We start from the raw sequence: 19,511 nt of genomic DNA, 5'->3' as shown, positions 1-19,511 counted from the left end.
AGTTATGTGATCTACCCATCTAATCTTCAGCATTCTTCTGTAGCACCACATTTCGAAAGCTTCTATTCTCTTCTGAAAGTCTAACGAAGTTGAAAGATAACTTTAATATTGATATAGTAATGAAGTTTAATTATTTTGAGACAGATATAAAGGTATTTAAATGAGCAGTAAATAAGATGGAAAGAGCAGTAACTTATATACTGGAAATCTTGAATGCATAATAAATTCAGTAACCATTTTTTTAATACAGCGATCATAACAGTTTCAGGGCCCCTCCCCCCCCCCCCCTCCCCTTAATTCATTTGAATTCTGAAGTGTTCCAAATTGATTTGACCAGAAAAAGTTAAAGTCAATATAAAAGCAAAATTTATCAGTGTTTTATTTTTATCAAAATTGACATTTTGTGCGTGGCACGAAAGTGCTATTTCTAGCGTAACCTATGCCCAATTTTAATCACATTAATAGACAGTATAAAGATTTTGTGGTATACATTATAGTGTAGTGTTATGTATTCATGGTTTTTCCGTATCAGTACAGAACGTAAAACTATCAATTCAATAGATTTTCTGGTTCTAAAATTCTACTATATTATGCAGTGTTACTAATTGTTGTTTTGCATGAATATCTACCAACTTGTACAGGGAAGAAACTCAGTTAATGCCTAATTAGGCTGGTGACCGTATTATTATCAAATTGGTAGCATCTTCACTGCTGCTTTTGGCCCATCCTGATGTGTAATTGCATTTCGAATTTGCTTGACGGATCATTGCGATTACAGACTGGGTGTAAGTCTGATTTTCCACCATTCAGGTACACGCAATCAATATCTATACAAAAATCCTTTCTCATAAGGTGAACCCCACTCACTTACCATAGTACAGGCTTTAACAAGTATTGTGTCACGTGGAGGTTACAACTTCAGTGACTGCTTCATAGCCTGTACCATCTGGATCCTTCCTACCAACACCAGCTTGTCTGAATATATCCTGCTTTCCCATAAGCCCCTGCTATTCCGTCTTTCACCCATCTATCCCCTTTGCTACCCCTGCTCCAGCATTACACAGTCTTCTATTTCACGATGCATCCACTAGTTATTCATTCTCTCTCCCCTCCCCCCCCCCCCCTCCTTTACTTCTCCCCTTTTCCATTCCACCCCTTCCCCCCCTCCCCCACATCTCCTGATTGCAACTAGCAGCCCTACCCTGTCCCCACCAAGTCACTGCACACTCCCACAAGCAGCACTACACCCTCCCCCAACCCTACCGTGCTGTCACTACCCCGTGCCACCCCAGCCTTCTCCTTGCCCCAACCATGCAGATTGCTACTCCCATCAGGAGTAGCTGCTCGCTGTCTGGCCTCAGTGGCATGTATGTGTGTGAGTAGTGCTGTACTTGTGTGAATATATGCATGTGTTTGTGTGTGTGTGTGGGGGGGTTTCACGTTAAAATAAGGTCTTTTGGCTGAAAGCTCACATGTACTTGTACAGCAATCTTTTTGTTGTGCTTGTCTGTGACTCAACATCTCCTCTATATGGCGAGTAGCAGTCTTATCATTCTCATAATATTGTTGTTATTCCATTCTGGATTTTTCATTGTTGACTTGTTTTTAACATCTCTTAACTTCTAATCACTCACCCTGTCGCCAATGTGATATTCTTCCTGGAGAGTGCTTTGTAACCCATTTTTGCAATAATATCCAGACATTATTTTGAATGTTATGACTTTCATTCACCCTGGCAATCCAGTTCGAGCAATCTCAGCAGTTGACTCTTCGGTTGTGAACAGTTAGGGTTAATCAGTGTGATATCTTTGTTTCTTAGAGTGAGGCTCTTTTAAGCAAGCTGTAAACATCTCTTATCTTAGTACTGTATAAAGGGTATCTAGCGAGTCTACAATAAAAGTCTGCCAATCAATTTATTGTCAGGTCATATCTTTTTGGAAGTTATTACATACTGCAACTAAATTCCAATACATTTCTTCCATGCCAGACACGTCCCACTTTGTCCTGTGCAACACCTTACCAACATCTGAAGAAACTGCAACAGCATCACACAGCAGGAACAAAGGAACATGTAAAGGCTGAGTAACTGTGTTTAGTGCTTCCTGTTAATTGGCTTTATTTTTCAAGTCTTTGCCACAGGAAGAACAAGGCTATTTTTCACAGGAGTGACATATTTTTAAAGCATACCACAAGCGTTGCAGCTAGACATGATGACAGTTGAATTCAAAGACAGAAAAAAATCATTATTTCTAACAGTCCTTAACCCATCAAATACTGCTTCCAACTGTTTCTATTCACAAAGTTACTTGTGCCAATGGAGTAAGTATAGTGTACTACCCATCACAGAAAGGGCTTTGTGGTGGTGTAGGTGGCCTGCTGAAGCACCACATTACAACACATAATCTTCCCAGTACAAATGCAGCTGCAACTCAGAATGCTGAGGATCTTACAAGTGTGGTGAAATCAAGCACATTCAAAGCCCTCCTCTTGTGGCCAAAGATAAAGTTGAAGAATTTTTCCAGCAGAAACTCAGACTACCCCTGTGAAAGGTGCTCAGAATAAATTTGTCTTGTAAGGAACAAACTTATAATGCATGATCTTTAAAGAGCAAGAAACAAGAAATTTCATTTGTCCAACCAATGTCTCAGAAACAGCAAAAGAATATTCAAATTTACAAGTGATAAAGAGAGATATTTGTAGCCTGTGTAGATTACTGACTGATGGCTTGCTGACATTACAGACATCAGTTTGAAACAGGGCAAAACAGAATCTCCCATCTGCTCTCACTGCATCTCTGCAACCTGCTACAGCATTATGGTATATGTATTTAATTGAAGGAAATACGTTCCATGAAGAAAACTGTCAGAGATGAATACTTGAGCTGTTAATAACTTTTAATGCAGTTGCAGACACAGTCACTGAAAAAAAAGTTGTAAGTAGCAGTACTTACCGTACTTACTACTTACGTACTTCACACTAAGGAATCCATGCCCTCATCCTTGCTGTCTGACATGGACAACTCACTTTCACCAATATTTATAACAAAAGGTTCTGTAACAGTATTCCTGCCAGTTTCTCTGTGGTAATCTTAGTCTAGCAATTTTTGTGTGTGTCTGACGCAAACTGCCCATGCAGATGTTGAGTTACTGCCTGTTGCTTCGTATGTAACTCTCTCAACATCTGCAGTGTCCAATGTACTTTTCTTTTCCACAATATATACTCTTACCTGGGCCCATACTGGCTCAATTTGGTTGTAATGACAATGGTACGTGAGTAATATAATAATACAGTGTCCATATTGCTTTGCAGTTTCTTCTATCTCAATAACTCTGTATGCAGGCTTGTGGGAAATGAAAAGCAGCAGCAATTCTGCCCTGGTATGTGATGAATTGTAAGGCATTCTATTAGATGACAACCATGCAACAGTGTAAGTCTCTTTGGAATTTGTAGCTGGAGCTCTGTTCACTTGCACTGTGTGGATGCTCGCATTATGTATGACAATAAATGATCAATTGTTCTTTAAACCATTGTTTGCAGACACTTTATATGATTTCAGAACAGTAATCATCAGAATTCTTAGCCTTGATGCCTTAAAAATCAGCTTACTCTGTGGGGTAAAATCAATTTCTGCTGATCTGACATGAACCACTATAATTCTATTACTCTAACCACCTGGAACTTCTAATTCACCATACCCATCGATCATCTTCCAGCACACATCCTTACATTTTTTTTATGAAAGTTTCATCTACATGATAAATTTGAGATGTGGCAATTTGTCTGATCTACATGGCTCTTAAAAACACAGTCCTTGCAGCTACAGTATCACTGTGTTTCATTAGTAATTTCTTTCCATCGTTCACTTTCGATACCTGAATCCTATGTCTTTCAGTATGCTGAACGTGGTTCATCTGCTTTCATTCAAATTTTTGGCTTCCTTCGTATTTTAAAATCATTTTTCTGTTGCTTAATATTCTCCATTGGCATACCTACTGATTACTGTGTGTCACAAATTTTTTTCACAAAATTGTCTAGCTCACCCACTTCTTATTTGTGGTTGTGTTGTTCGCCTGGTGACTTAAAAACAGCTGAGCTGCAGGCTTAACTACATGCCTTAGCTTAACTGCATATCCTCTCAATGGTCCTCAAACCACTATGGTCTACCACATGCTTCAGCTATCTGTTCTTGGCATTTAGAAACGGCACAACACGTGCCTTCTGCCAGTATGAATGAAATGGAAACTGTCTTTTAAAGTACTCATACAAGGAAAACACTAATCCTTGTGGTTGTTTGTCCAGCAGTTGGTGCAATTGCTTAACACCACTCATAATGAATACTATGAGGGCAAAATAATCACTCAACATGGAACATTGTACCTGAAATAAACAGTAAGCTTTATGAATACAGCACAACACATGCAGAACAAAGACAAGAATGTGACAATGATGAGCAGTTGGCTGAGAGTCACATAGTACACTTCTGCACCTCCAATCTAGACCCATCTTCATAGCTGTTCTCCACTCTAATATGTATTTCTACATTGCGACACAACCCATTACAGAGACTGACATTCCATCTTATCAGTAAAGTATTTCAATTTCCATGACACTAATTACCAGAAATTTATGAGTTTGTGACCAGCTATGTTTTCCATTGCAAATTTTATCACTGTATATGTTAGACACTGACCTTTACCATTATACTTTTGTAGATCTGGATTTTATGCGCAAACTGACATACTTCACTAATTTTATCAAGCCATTAATTAAGATTTTTCCATAATTTACCAAAATTTTCAATGCGCTACTTCTACATGTCAATGGGATATTCCAGATGTGGATGCCTAAAATGATTTAATAAACTTCTCTAGTTCCCTATAGCACCACATCTTTCATAACCTGAGTTACTGTTAATACTTATAGTCCATACTAAGAAGAAAAATGTAACCTAGCCATTTTTAAAATTCTTATGTTGTATCTGAGATTGGAAAATAGTAATGCAACCAAGCCAATAATATAATCAGAAATTTATTATATCAGTGAGTATCAATCTTTTCATAATTTTGATGCATACACATTCCTAAACATGAGTTATTCCATACTTAAATATTTGTATTTTCACGTCTAAATTAATGTTGAAGCATTTTTCTTTAATGCATGCAACTCATGTTATTAACAGTTTCGAAGTTGTACCAGCAATGATTAGTGACAATGTTATAAACTTTACAGCATCTGTGGGAATCGCTGTTCTTGTTCATCAAGTTGTATGGGATGAAAACTCTTTGTAGAAGATTTGTTGCAGAGGGACTTGAATTGTTTTGCAGTACTGCTGAAGGCAGAAGTATTATATGTTATTAGTGCTGAGTGTGGACATATTGAAGAATGTATCTATTTCAAAGTTCAGGAACTGAATTTATTAGAACAGGCATTAGAAGTTACCTGAATAAAAGTCCTTTGACCATTTAATACTTCCTGGTACAAGGACAATGGCTTGAGGCCAGCAGCATACTCCACGTTTGACAATGAGACCAACATCGAACAAACAATATAAGTACTAATTTAGAAGCATAGATGTGATGTGGGTCCCAGTGCAGACTACCTACCAACGGTATACACCTTTTTTGAAGATATATCATTGAACAAGCAGCACTGAAGAACTCATTACAATATGTTTGCACACTAGACTTTAAATGGTCAGACACCGTCCAAAAATTTTCATTCTTGTACCACTTAGCACTCACACCTATGCAGGATCTTGAGAAACAATGGCTAGTTGGGGTTGTGTTAAAGTTGATTCTTAAGTCTGCAGTTGGTGAACGTATGACTAACATATTTGGGAGAGTATGTTGTCTATCAATTAATCTCATATATTGTGTTTTTGAAAAACTCTATGCTTAAACTTTGGTTTTCATCTAGACATCGATTGGGCTGTACTTCAAAGTTATTATCTGTTTATACTGCGTTAACATTTCCATATCAACTAAATACATTTCTTTGCTTTATTATCTGTTGTCATGGAACTCAGTGTGTCTACTAACTGTGTAATTCAACACTAACTTGAGAATGTTCATCTGTCTGACTCCAAGTAAAAGTGCATTGTGATTGGATTTGTCACTGTGATGGTGTGTTGAAAGAGACTGCACATGTCTGCTTGCATATAAACATTTGATGTGAAATCAGATCTGGTCATCACAGTATTTGAGGCAGTAATAAGGGTGGAAAAAACAGTACCATTTGGGAAATCTTTGTAGTGTACTTCATTTGCACTATTCCTAGAAATCACAGAACGAGATTTTCACTCTGCAGCGGAGTGTGCGCTGATATGAAACTTCCTGGCAGATTAAAACTGTGTGCCCGACCGAGACTCGAACTCGGCACCTTTGCCTTTTGCGGGCAAGTGCTTCGGTAGCTCAGATGGTAGAGCACTTGCCCGCGAAAGGCAAAGGTCCCGAGTTCGAGTCTTGGTCGGGCACACAGTTTTAATCTGCCAGAAAGTTTCCTAGAAATCAGTTTACAGCTATTCTGGAAGAATTTGATCATTGAGATTCTGAGGATATAATGGGTAATGCAGGTAGGCACTGTCACACGTTGTGAGTTAAACAAAATCATTGTGAACTTTATGGTACCATGTGGACTGTCAGCCAAAGCCAGTTTTTCGCCATCAAGAAAGCAACACTGTCACCAGTAGTAATGTTCAGTTTGGAATGTTTTGAATATTGCGAGTACTCCAATTCCTATTGGTTCAATGAGAAGGCATCCCTCAGTATAGAGAAAGATACTGATTCAGTTGAACACAAAGTTAGTAAACTGAATTGCTAATTTCAGTTCTAAATAGAGTTCATAAAAGGACTACAATGTATATGCAATGTGTGATGGCTTTTGCGTGTATCTGCCTGAGAGCTATGTTCATTTAATATCTCTACGAATAATCAAAATGCTACATCAAATAAGACTAGAGTTTGAGTTCAAGAGAGCACTATGTGAGAATTTGTAATGGAAATTGGTTTAATATATGGAAAATTTTTTAATTGTTTACAAAAACCTGTTAAAAGTGGAAGTTCTCCTTTTCATGGAATGCAATACTGTATATTACTGATCAGGAGTAAAAGAAAAACAAAAAACCTCAACATTTTTAGAATTAGCATTTTCTGAAAAAAATTTGTTTAAATTCTGTTTAAGCAAATTGGACAGCTACAGAAAAGGAACTTAGACACACATTTACAAATGGAGGATGACATTTTAATCCGCATGTGAATGAAATAGGTTATGCAATTGATGAGTCTTACTACAAATGCTCTTTAAGAACATATTTGCTACGATTAAGGGATTTACTACAGATTTTTAATAGAACTTTTTTTTTTTTTCCTCTTCCAGACACTGTTCAAAAATATAAGCCATGAAAATAAAGCAATACATCCATTATTGTTAATATATGAAATTTTGCAAATATTAAGATGCCACCAATACTGAATAAGTATTTTTTGAAGTTTATTTCTAGTTTGTTCATACAGAGAAGTGTCAGTAAATGGTGCTTTTGACTAGTATTTATTGTGTTTTCTTCTTCATTTGTGGCATATGCATTTTCTTCATTCACAGTACTGACTCTGTAATTTATTTACGTGAGTGAGGTGCTATATTGAGTCATTGTTGAGCCTGCTGATGAAGATGAGGCAGATGGCAGTGAATCAATGTGGCAGCATTGTAAGCAAAGAGGTTCCACTGCAGTGAAGTAGGGATGCAAGACACATTTCAAATTTGTTTACTCTTTTTGTTTTGATTGGAATGCAATTTGTCTGACTGAACTTCTTGTTTGCTCCAACGACATTTATTCATGTGATTTTTTAATAAAACACCTGATTAAGTACTGAAGATAAATAGTAACTTTAGTTGTGACCCCACTTTTATGAAAGCATTACCAGTTTTATTGACAAAGTGCTTGTGTATAAATAAATTTGAAAATTGAAGATGAGAATTTTCACAGTCACAAGACAGCAGGAAGGAGGGACCAATGAGATTGAAGCTGCCTCAGCTGAAATTTCATACGGAAAAGTCCTTATCAGTGGCGGATCCAACACACATTTAATCTCACAAATGGGCCTCCTTTTAACATTGTTTTTCCCACATAACCCAAAAACTTGGTTTGCACAAGTAGAGGGAAACTTTTTTTTCTGTAGTGAAATACTCAATGCTAAAAAGAAGTGTGCCTATGTGGTTAGCCAACTTCATCAAAACTTCACATCTCTGGAGGAAGACATCATTGCCACTCCATCAACTTTCAGTTGTTACAAGTGCTTGAAGTCAGTGTTGACACAAGGGGATTTCCAAATCAGTGGGATGACACATTCTTCAGTTGTTATATTGTCAAGAGATGGGCAACAAAACCCTTTCACAATATCTCTGGGGTTTAAGAAGTCTTCCATCTGACAAATCAGGGTTGGACTCATTCCTTTGTACATTGTGAACAAGCTGCTTACTAGTACCAGGACAAACCACCATAAATTCATGCACTGAATCAAGCTTAGATATTACAGAGTTCCCACAGCAACAGATAACCATAACAACAGAAGTAATTGCAGCACTACAAAGGTAGAGTTCTACAGATGTCCAAGAAGAGTTTAAACAAATGAGAGACAGAATACAACAGCTATCAAGCCATATGACTACTTTAACAGTAGAACAAGAATGAGAAAAGGTTAACAACAGATGGTGAGGGGTCACAAGATAACACGTAGTGTGCTCCCATTCTCCTGTAAGTATCAACTGCCTTCACCCAGGCCAGTGCCAGTTTGTCTGCTATCAAGTGTTTTGGTCAATGGGCAAAACAATGCTCAGCACCATGTGTACCCGAACTCCCAGAGTGACTGAAGATAGGCATGACCGGCCACCAAAGTTGTATACAGCACCAGCACAATTTGATAACAGCTGCTGTAGCTGCCAGCACCTTAGTGAGCAAACATTTAGGTGCATTTTTAGTGAAAACAGAATGACAAATCTTGAATGTGGTGTTAGCCAGACAAAATAACACAATACTTACTCTTGCAGACTCTTTGTATCAGATAAATTTTCAAGTTGCACTTTCCTAGTTAACATGCGCTTGCATGCTTCCTTGTACGCATTCAAGATGTTATGAGTTCGAAGACAACAAACACCACCACAGTTCTTTGTGCAAACAATTCAGTAATTGAGGCATTCAATGCGAAAACTCTATAGCTAGGTTTTGGACTCAGCAAAAAGTTTCAATGGGAGTTTTTGTAACAAATGTATCACAGCCAATAACAGGGGCAGATTTCCTAGCTCATTTCAGTTTGCTACCAGACGTCAATAATGGTTGTTTAATGGGCAACACTTCAGGTTGACATCACTAAAGTCACCCAGCTTTGTCACCTAGCAAGATGGGTACAAGAATGACCAGCTAAAAATGTAGCTTCAACATTTCTTAACAATCACTATGCTGTAGAGCGAAGAAAGCTTTGAAACACCATACAACACATTTTATCTACACTGCCCCAGGCTCAACAGTATCTCCATATCAGTGAAAACTACCATCATATCACCTGGCAATAGCCAAATAGGAACTTGAGAAGCTACAACAGGACAGTATAATCTGATCCTCTGACAGCCATAAAAAAGGTACATATATTTGTCCTTGCACACTCTAACTGTTATTGTTATGCCACAGGCACTGAGTCGTTGAAAAACCTCTCTCAGATGTTCTGTATGCTTGCTTGCTTTCTGTTTTAGAAAAATTTGGTATATCATCAGTGTAACCGAAATAGGAATTTAACTGACATATAACTTTGTCAATAAATGGTTGCCATATGTGGGCTGTGATTTTAAATCTGAAAGGCATAATTATGGCAGTCCCGTGTATGTCCTCTGCTGCTGTTGGGCAGCCCCAATGTGTTTTCGAGTCCCAAGAAAGATAAAACATGGTGACCAAGTGGTGATTTTCGGAAACTAAATGGAAGGATAATATCAGATAACTGCATAGTGCCAAACTTCAAGAATGTAACAGTTTCTTATCAGGACTTCAAGGGGCTGTGCCAGAACTTATATGCAGATTCCAACAGCAGCAGAGGACATACATGTGACTGCCGTAATTATGCCTTTCAGATTTAAAATCACAGCCCACATATGGCAACCATTTATTGACAAAGTTTTATGTGGGTTACATTCCTATTTCGGTTACACCGATGATATACCAATTTTTTCTAAAACAGAAAGCAAGCATACAGAACATCTGCAAGAGGTTTTTCAATTACTCTGTGCCTATGGATTAACAATAACAGAGCATGCAAGGACAAAAATATGTACCTTTTTTTATGGCAATATCAGGAACTTCTCCTGCGATAACTGCTCACAGCAGCATTCATAGGCACCAGTGGTGCCAAAGGTAGACAGCATCATTTTGGTTGCCAGAAATGCAACATGCTTTCAAGACAGTGGAAGAATGTTTAGTCAGTACAAGATTTTTAGCACACAGTGTTCCCTTGGCACCTTTGGCAATTGTGAAAGATGCCAATCAAAGAGATGGATGGATATATTTCAAATTATTTGGGGCCAAACAGTGTGGTCATTATGCCCTTTCACAAGGTGAATGAGTAGTACTTTTCTCACTGGAAAAAACACATCTGGCAACAGAAAAATTGAGTGGTCTGCAGGAGACTCTAAAGTGTTTGAAGACAGCACTATCTTAGCCAATACTGCTAACAAATCCAAAGGCTGGTGAATGACTGAGCTTATTGAAGATGCCAGCTAAGAAGCAATGGGCACTGCCTTACAGCAACAGATTCATACATCTTGGCAACCCTGGAATTTTTCTCCAGGTATCTTACAGAGGTGCAAACTAAATAGAGTGCTAAAATATAAAACTTCTCGTCATGTACCTGGATGTTAAATACTTTCAAAACTGGTAGAGGGCTAACACTTTGCAGTTTTTATAGACCATTGACCACTTCTATTCTACAGTGGCTAACTGAACTTATTTAACCACATTAGCACCAACATTCAGAATATGTGGCACAGTTTACAATGGGTGTTTGACACATCAAAGGCAAAGACAATACCATGGTTGATTGTCTTTTGAGGAACATAGCCAGCATAACAATCATTGACTGGGTGAAGAGTGTAGATGGTCAGCTGATGTGCACTTTCATACAACAGTACCTCCAAGATGGGGCACTTATCTCACTTCCCCTGATGTGCGTACCAGTTGACAGATCTGCAAATGAAATGGGGTGAGGCTGCAGCAGTGATCATTTACATCCTCTAATCCCACAAAAACACTGCCAAGAGGTCTTCAAAGCCATTCTCAACATATCACATCCTGCCACCAAAGCAATGGTCAAACTTGTTGCAAGCAAAGTGGTCTGGACAGTTGTTGAGTTAGACAGCCACAAATGGGCTGACTGCTGTGTTTAATGCTAGAAAAACAAAGTTTCACCACATGTGCATGCAACCATTCAGGATTTTCCTCTGCCAAAAGCACATTTTGCGCATACCCACCTGGACCTTGTCAGCCTGTTACCATATATAGATAGTCAGCATTACTTACTAACAGTGTTTGAACCTTACATCAGATGGCTGGAAGACACACCACTAGCAGGCATCATGACTGACTTCATTGCCAAGACACATGTGAACATTTGGCTTTTTCGTTGTTGGATCCCTGTTACCTTTAACATGTAATGAGACCATCAGTTTGAGGGATTACTATTTGATGAGCTGCTTAATCTTTGTGAAAGCCATCATATTCATACTGTGAGTTATCACCCACCTAGTAGCAGCAGAGTTGAGCACATGCATCACTCACTGATATCTATTCTCATTTGCCACAAAGAATCTTTGATTGATACATTGCTGTGGGCCCTGCCTTGTCTCCAGATGGCTTTTAGAGAAAATCTATCCTGTTCTTCAATGCAGCTAGCGATTAGTGAACATCTGTGAGTACCTGTCCATCTGATCACTCAAACTCTACCAAAGGCCCAGCCGTCCAATGGCCACATTGGTTTTCTCCAAAAACTAGAGCCACACATCTGAAAACTATGCCCACAAAATCTGCAACACCACAGGTGACACCCTCAGTTTATTTTCAAAGAGCTGAACACATGAACTCCCATCTGGCAGCATGCCCACCTCTACTTTCTCCATATTCTGGCCCTTGCAAAGTGATATCAAGAGCAACAAACACTATCATCATCTGAAAGGCTGGCATGAATGACACTGTTTCACATGAGTGAATTAAACCTGTTTTCATTGACAATTCAACAAATGAATGGTTACCCAGCTCACTGGCACTGGCTTCTGCACAACAACAGCAATGACCACCAGGGGCTACATCCCTGCCTGCTCTGGAGCTGGCAACATGTGCACTTTGAGACACAACTGCTTCCGACCTGCATCCTGCTACACTTCCAATGATGTGCATGGGTACAAACATCAATTGAAAGTTCCCAGACATCCCTGGCATTCCAGGCTATTGTGGAACCAGAAAGTGGAAGGACAATGTTCATCAGTTGATTGATAATCACTTAGTGCCCACATGCTTACTTATGTTCAAGTGCTCACAATTGGTCACCCCCATCTTCCATTCATGATTTCTTCAAGAAAGGTTCCCAACCATGTCCCTGTTCCAGTGGCCTGCTACAAACATGAGTTGGTTGCCTCCCTCACAGTCCTTGGGGAGAGCAGAAGAAAGACAAGATACAGTTTGCCAGTGTTCCAAGATACAGCCTCTACAGCTTTTTAGGAGATGGAAGCTACTTTGGCAAACATTAGAGTGCCTGATTGCCTAATGGCACTGACAAGAGATGTGTGAAGTGATATCTTTCCCCGAGTTTGCTTTTCCTTGTCATCTTGTAAAGTTGTATGTTACTGGTGATCTAGTCAAAGTGTATAAATCTTCAATAAACTGTTATTATGTTTTACCATGTATTACCTCCTCATTTATAATTAGGGTAACAGTAAAGCATAAACCTTACAAAATAAAGTGGTTAATAAGCAAATTTATTTAAAAAAGATTGTCATCACTCTCTGGGTATAACAAACATTTGTATCAATATCAGGCTGACATTTACACATAAATACAAAGATATAACAGGAACAAGGCGATCTTTTTTTTGGTTTATTTGTTATCTACAGTTTGTAATTTACTCTTAATAAATCATATCATCTGTATTGTCTTCAAGCATAACACAAATTTTATAAATACATTTGGGAAGGCTTGAGGTAAACCTTCAGTATAAATATGTATACAAATGTTTACTAACTGTTTTGTCATATGTTTGGTGAAAACTGTCTTCATGATCAGTACAACTGGTTTGACTAATACATCCTTATACCACACTGAAAGCCTTCTCACAAATTAAAACACTCTGATTCTTGTCTGGTTGTAACAGAAATCATTACCTCCTAACTCTAGGGGCAGCATTATTGTCACACATCTAGTAGTTTTAGTGTCATTATTTTTCATTGCATTAACATAGTAAGTGTATCAAAATGTAGGCTTTTCAGTACAAGAAAAAGTTCGAATAATGTCAATAACCTCAACAACAGTAATTGGACATTCAAATGCTGTTTAATGGTGATTGTACTATAGCAGTGACCTTCTTGCCTAAATAAGTGAGGTTCCTTAACATGCAGAGCCATGCAATTCTTTTCTGTCAGAACATTCAAATTAACAAAGACCTCAAATTAGAAGTACAATTGGTTCATTACTTTTGGAACTATTGCTTAGATCCATTTCTTGGTATTTTCTTTGTCTCATAAATTTGTATTATCCTTTAATTCTGCTACAATGCACCTTCACTAACACCAGAAATTCACTTCACATTTGTAGGTAAAAACTGTTCTCCATTATGCCTGATGATGGATGGTAGTAAGTTCTGTCTTACTGCTAAATGTCTATTAGAATGAATTATCACTCAGGTCACCATCATAGCAAGTACAGATTAGCACAGAACTTCTCATTTTAGGACTATGAATAAGAAAAAAATAAAGTATAAATATTCACTCAAGGGACTTCGGCTTTAGGGAACATTTCAACTCATTTTATATATTTATTTTACATATAAATACTTTGCAGATCATTTCATAACAAATAATGTAGTCCCATAAAAGCTGAGTGTCCCTCATTCTGAGAAGCCACAATGCAGTTATATTTACATTTTATTACATTACATTAACTATGAAGTTATGCTGAATATATCACAGTACAGAAATTAATTGAATTTGGAGAGTACACATGGCAGGGAATGCATTAAATATCTCTAAATGAACAGTAATATTCAGCATGTGACAAATATTTAACTATAATAACATATACATAAATATGATAACAACAAATTTGTGGTATGCAAGTTAAAAAATCAGTGATACCAAAATCTGTCACAATGACTAATAATTAACAGCACATTTTGCTGCAAATTATTTAAAACTGATACAGGAAACAACAGTTCTTAGCAATTATCTGAACAGTTCCAATCCTTAACCAAGTCAAATTACTTTCTTGTCCCTCTATGGAAAAATTTGAGTCCAGGTCTTTAAAATGGAATAATGTTTTCCATTTTTTGATGTGCAATGAAGTCCTGAAATAATTCTATAAAATTCTTGAAGGATGAATGGAATACCCTTTCTCAGTATTTATATTCTTAGAAAGGGGAAATTAATAAACCGCAACACATTCAGATGGCACAAAATTTAAAAAATCCGATGATGGTTTGTGCATCTTTGTGTTATGTGATCTTACAGTTATTACAGTTATAAGCTTCCTATCACAGCTTAAATAAGTCACTACTATATGAACTACTACACATTTTGCCAAATGGAACTATAATTTGGTGACTGTGAAGTAATTTTGACTGTTGGTGTTCTGTCCACATAAGGCCCTAAAATCTTAGAAAGATTACTTTGACAGCAGACTCAAGAATTATTTGTTATGTAACAAAAGAGAAAAGACAACATTCATACTGCAAACAACTGGGCCACTCACAAACAACTGTAACACTCTCAAACATACGGACTAATCCCAAATAGCTGGACAATTTCAGACATTCTCTTTTTAACAAAAAATTAATGGGAACAGTTTTCCTTTCTAACACCACTTTCTAACAAGCACAGAATGAACTGTTTCACAAGCACATTTCATGCCTGCAGCTGGCTAAACTGGCAAACATTTGTGTGGCTTTGCAAAAATTCATCACTGTTTTAACATAAAAGATCATATGACAGACAAAATGTAAAAAAAAAAAAAAAAAAACATAATAATAGCAATAATTGTTATTATTTCTGACTTTGGGAACACAAACTGGAGCAATCTTGATGATACATCAATGCCTTGATTCAATTACTGTCTGTTTGAAGTCAGATCGTCTGCGCCACCAGGGGGTTCCACTACGTGACGTATCAAGAGGTGGATCAGCAGTCATGTTGCTATGCCTGCAATGAATAAGATTATTTTTTATGGAATATAACACTATATTTTGTACCTACAGAAGATTAGTTGTCTCTATGAAAGAAAAGAAAAAAGGGAAAATATCTACAGTCATGAAAATTGTCACAAAAACAAAAAGATTAATTACTTGACTGAACACAAGTTGATGAGTGAACAACAGTTTTATGAAATGTTGCCAATAACATAGTGTAAAGAAAATAATCTGCTTCACCCAAGGCAGAGCATTACACTAACAACCAGAACTAGATTCAAATAAATTAAATTTGCTGGCAGTGGTACACAGCTCTGAAACACATTTGAGTAAAACTGAAAATCAATACAACTGTGTTCTGCTAAAGAGAACATTGCAAAATACAGTGCGGCTAACATGGAATTATATATATTAAAACAGTTTAAGGTTAATTGATAAATGAATATCAGTATGTTTAGTGCACTAGTTTAGCAATAATTCTGTAGCTGATGTTCTGAGAGGGTGCTAAGCTTTGCTATAAAAGGTGCACATGGAATGGATGAAGAAAGAAGATTTAACATAAAAAGGTTATGATTTTTTATGCATCTTATCAGAATCAGTGACCATCCTGATAACTATATGAATTCATTTGAGAGAGTAGCGAATTTATTATGCTAAACAACAGAACTGCCTGAACTGCAGCAAACTAGAGGAACCAGCCTGCTCATAGCACTCTTTTCTTTTATATGAAATACTGTGTGTAAATTCCTTGGGGTTTAGCTAAATAACAAGATAAAATTGTGTCAGCACAAGAATAAACTAATCAAGAAGCTCAGTTCAGCATGTATAGTCTGTAGAAACACCTCTCCTATTGTTGACTTAGATAATAGTATTGGATTATTTTGCATATTTTTAATCCTTGGTATATAAAAAAATTATCTTCTGGGGCCGTACACCTAAAGTAAATAAACTGTTCATTCAGTAAAAGTGAGCAATAGGAATATTTTGATAATCGCACACTTTGCAGAAGCATTGTTACAGCCCTTTGAATTCTTCTATCAATTTCCCATTACATTTAGTTAGTGGTTTTGGTTATGACAGTAAAAATCAATTTCATGTTAACTGTGGTCTAAAAAAAAATCAGAACACAGGCCAAAAAAAAAATTTTCATGTGGGCTCTGCCTCCCTGTGTAAGGTTCAGGATGGAGTTATCTATTATGGTGGGAAGATCTTCAATAAGCTCCCATCTAATAGATATAAAAAATTGGGAATCCCTACCATTTGAAAATAAAATCAAAAACACAGTTCATTAGCCACTCTTTCTACAAATTATATGAATATTTAGATTCAAAGATTATAAAGTTCCATTCATTATGTGGCAAGTATAAATGTTTGTTGCAAATCTGTGTGATGTAGTGGTATAGTAATATACCATAAGCAGGACACAGCATTAACATATGTAGGAAACCGTCTTCTCTGAAAAAATGCCAGTGTCATCAAGTAAATATTAAGCTACCAATACAACATAAACATCAGACATTTAGTATGAATGAGGAATCAGCTTTCTTAAAAAAAAATAGCTGCACACAGAGGAGGTGGTGATGAGTGGCAGACAGGTAAATTTGAAGTGCATTTAAAAGTAGATGATGCCAGCTCTCAGCCAGGCACACCGATCCAAAGACAGAATGTCTTAGAATGTTTCTAGTGGAACAGACTGCAGACAGAGCCTGGAATCAATGGTGGAAGGGAAATGCAGTAGGTCTAAATATTGGAACTGCTCCACTTGACCAGCAGTCTCAGGTAGCACCTGATGAATGCAAAGAGTCACATTGTTGAAATATTGTGCATGAAAGACACTGCTATCTGGCAGAACACCTTAAGATGCCAACAAACAGCCAGGAAAGCCTGTAGAATTATTTCTATTTCATTGCCAGTATAATTTTTGTAGTGTTAAATTGGTTATGTCTGAACAGAGTAATGCAGTGGTTCATGATTTAATCCCTAGTAATGATTTTTTTTATTGTATTAAAGATGACTTTTTTTTTGTGGTTTTAGGGCGCACAACTTCAATGGTCATTAGTGCCCAGACTACGTTGGGAATGCACCGCGAGTCACAAGTTTAAAACAACAACTAAAAGGGAAAACATGATAAAAGACAGACTGACAGGCATAGGATTAAAAAAACAGCATAATCAAATGTCCTTAGAGAGGTTTGTCAAATTGATAAAATGAAGAACGCGAGCAGCTGCTCGTGGGTCATCTGCTAAAATGGCATCTAGAGTACATGGCAGGCCAAGATCAAGACGCAGTGTGTTAAAATCTGGACAGGACGTTAAAATGTGGCGGACCGTCAGCAATTGCCCACATGGGCAGAATGGCGCCGGCACAGCCGTCAGCAGATGGCGATGGCTGAACCGGCAGTGTCCAATGCGTAACCGGGCCAAAATGAACTCCTCCCGCCAAGAAGGGCGGGAGGATGATGTCCAAGCCGCGGGAAGAGGTTTCAAGGCCCGAAGCTTGTTGTCCGTAAGTGCAGCCCAATCGGCATGCCACAGCGATAAAATGCGCTGACAAATTACCCTGCTACAATCCGACGAAGGGACACAACAAGAAGCTGTCCGAGGCTGGAGGACCGCAGCCTTGGCCGCGGCATCTGCAGCTTCGTTCCCAGGGATACCGACATGGCCAGGAACCCACATAAAGCTAACCGGAGAACCGACGTCCACCAGCTGCTGAAGAGAGCGTTGGATCCGGTGCACGAAAGGGTGAACCGGATACGGATCACTGAGGCTCTGGATGACGCTCAGGGAATCGCAGCAGATGACATAAGCAGAATGTCAGTGGCGGCAGATGTAAAGAACAGCCTGGTAGAGGGCAAAGAGCTCAGCTGTGAAGACCGAACAATGGCCATGGAGCCGGTATTTGAAACTTTGTGCCTCGACAATAAAGGAACACGCGACCCCGTCATTGGTCTTTGAGCCATCTGTATAAATGAAGGTCATATTAATGAACTTCGAACGAAGTTCGACAAAACGGGAGTGGTAGACCGAACCGGGGGTAACCTCTTTTGGGAGCGAGCTGAGGTCAAGGTGAACGCGAACCTGAGCCTGGAGCCAAGGTGGCGTGTGGCTCTCGCCCACTCGAAAGGTTGCAGGGAGTGAAAAATCAAGGTGTTGAAGGAGGCGACGAAAGCGAACTCCAGGGGGTAGCAGGGCAGAGACATACAACCCGTATTGACGGTCGAGAGAGTCGTCAAAAAAGGAACGATAAGTCGGGTGGTCGCGCATTGACAGTAGCCGACAGGCATACCGACAAAGCAGTATATCACGCCGGTAGGTGAGTGGCAATTCACCAGCGTCAGCATGAAGACTCTCTACGGGACTAGTATAAAACGCTCCGATCGCAAGTCGTAAACCCCGATGTTGTATGGAGTTGAGGCGGCGTAAGATGGATGGCCGTGCAGAGGAGTATACAAAGCTCCCATAATCCAGCTTGGAGCGGACGATCGACCGATATAAATGAAGTAGGACGGTTCAATCCGCTCCCCACGACATACCACTGAGAACATGGAGGACATTTAAAGAATGGGAACAATGGGCAGCCAAATATGACACATGTGGAGACCAGCTAAGTTTCCTGTCAAATGTAAGACCTAAAAATTTTGTTGTCTCCACGAATGGGAGAGCAACGGGACCGAGTCATAAGGACAGTGGGAGAAACACTTTGTAGCGCCAGAAGTTAATACAGACCGTCTTCTCGGCAGAAAAACGGAAGCCATTGGCGACACTCCAGGAGTAAAGACGGTCAAGAGAACGCTAGAACGCTGAAGACAGCGCTCCAGGACATGTGTACGCTGCGCGCTGCAATAGATGGTAAAATCGTCCACGAAAAGGGAGCCTGATACATCAGCTGGGAGGCAATCCATTATTGGATTGATCGCTATGGCGAAGAGAGCGACACTCAAAACTGAGCCCTGTGGCACCCCATTCTCCTGGTGAAAGGTGTCTGACAGGACAGAACCCACACGTACCCTGAACTGTCGATCCATTAAAAAGGAATGAATAAAAAGAGGGAGGCGACCGCGAAGACCCCATGTATGCATGGTGCGGA

General features: G+C 38.7%; 1 protein-coding gene across 1 annotated transcript in view; it reads right to left on the bottom strand.

Annotated features, from left to right (window-relative positions):
• Positions 1-12,984: 12,984 nt before the first annotated feature.
• LOC124775732 overlaps positions 12,985-19,511 on the bottom strand; it is a 596,716-nt gene continuing 590,189 nt past the window's right edge. Inside the window, exon 8 of the mRNA XM_047250560.1 lies at positions 12,985-15,435. Within this exon, the coding sequence (XP_047106516.1) occupies positions 15,327-15,435 (109 nt within the window). The 3' untranslated portion in view covers positions 12,985-15,326. The remainder of the gene's footprint in view (positions 15,436-19,511) is intronic.

This window comes from Schistocerca piceifrons, chromosome 2 (assembly GCF_021461385.2).
Source record: "Schistocerca piceifrons isolate TAMUIC-IGC-003096 chromosome 2, iqSchPice1.1, whole genome shotgun sequence".
NCBI classification, from domain to species: domain Eukaryota; kingdom Metazoa; phylum Arthropoda; class Insecta; order Orthoptera; family Acrididae; genus Schistocerca; species Schistocerca piceifrons.
The sequence above is the reverse complement of the archived record's forward strand: the minus strand, read 5'-3'. Positions and strand labels throughout refer to the sequence as shown.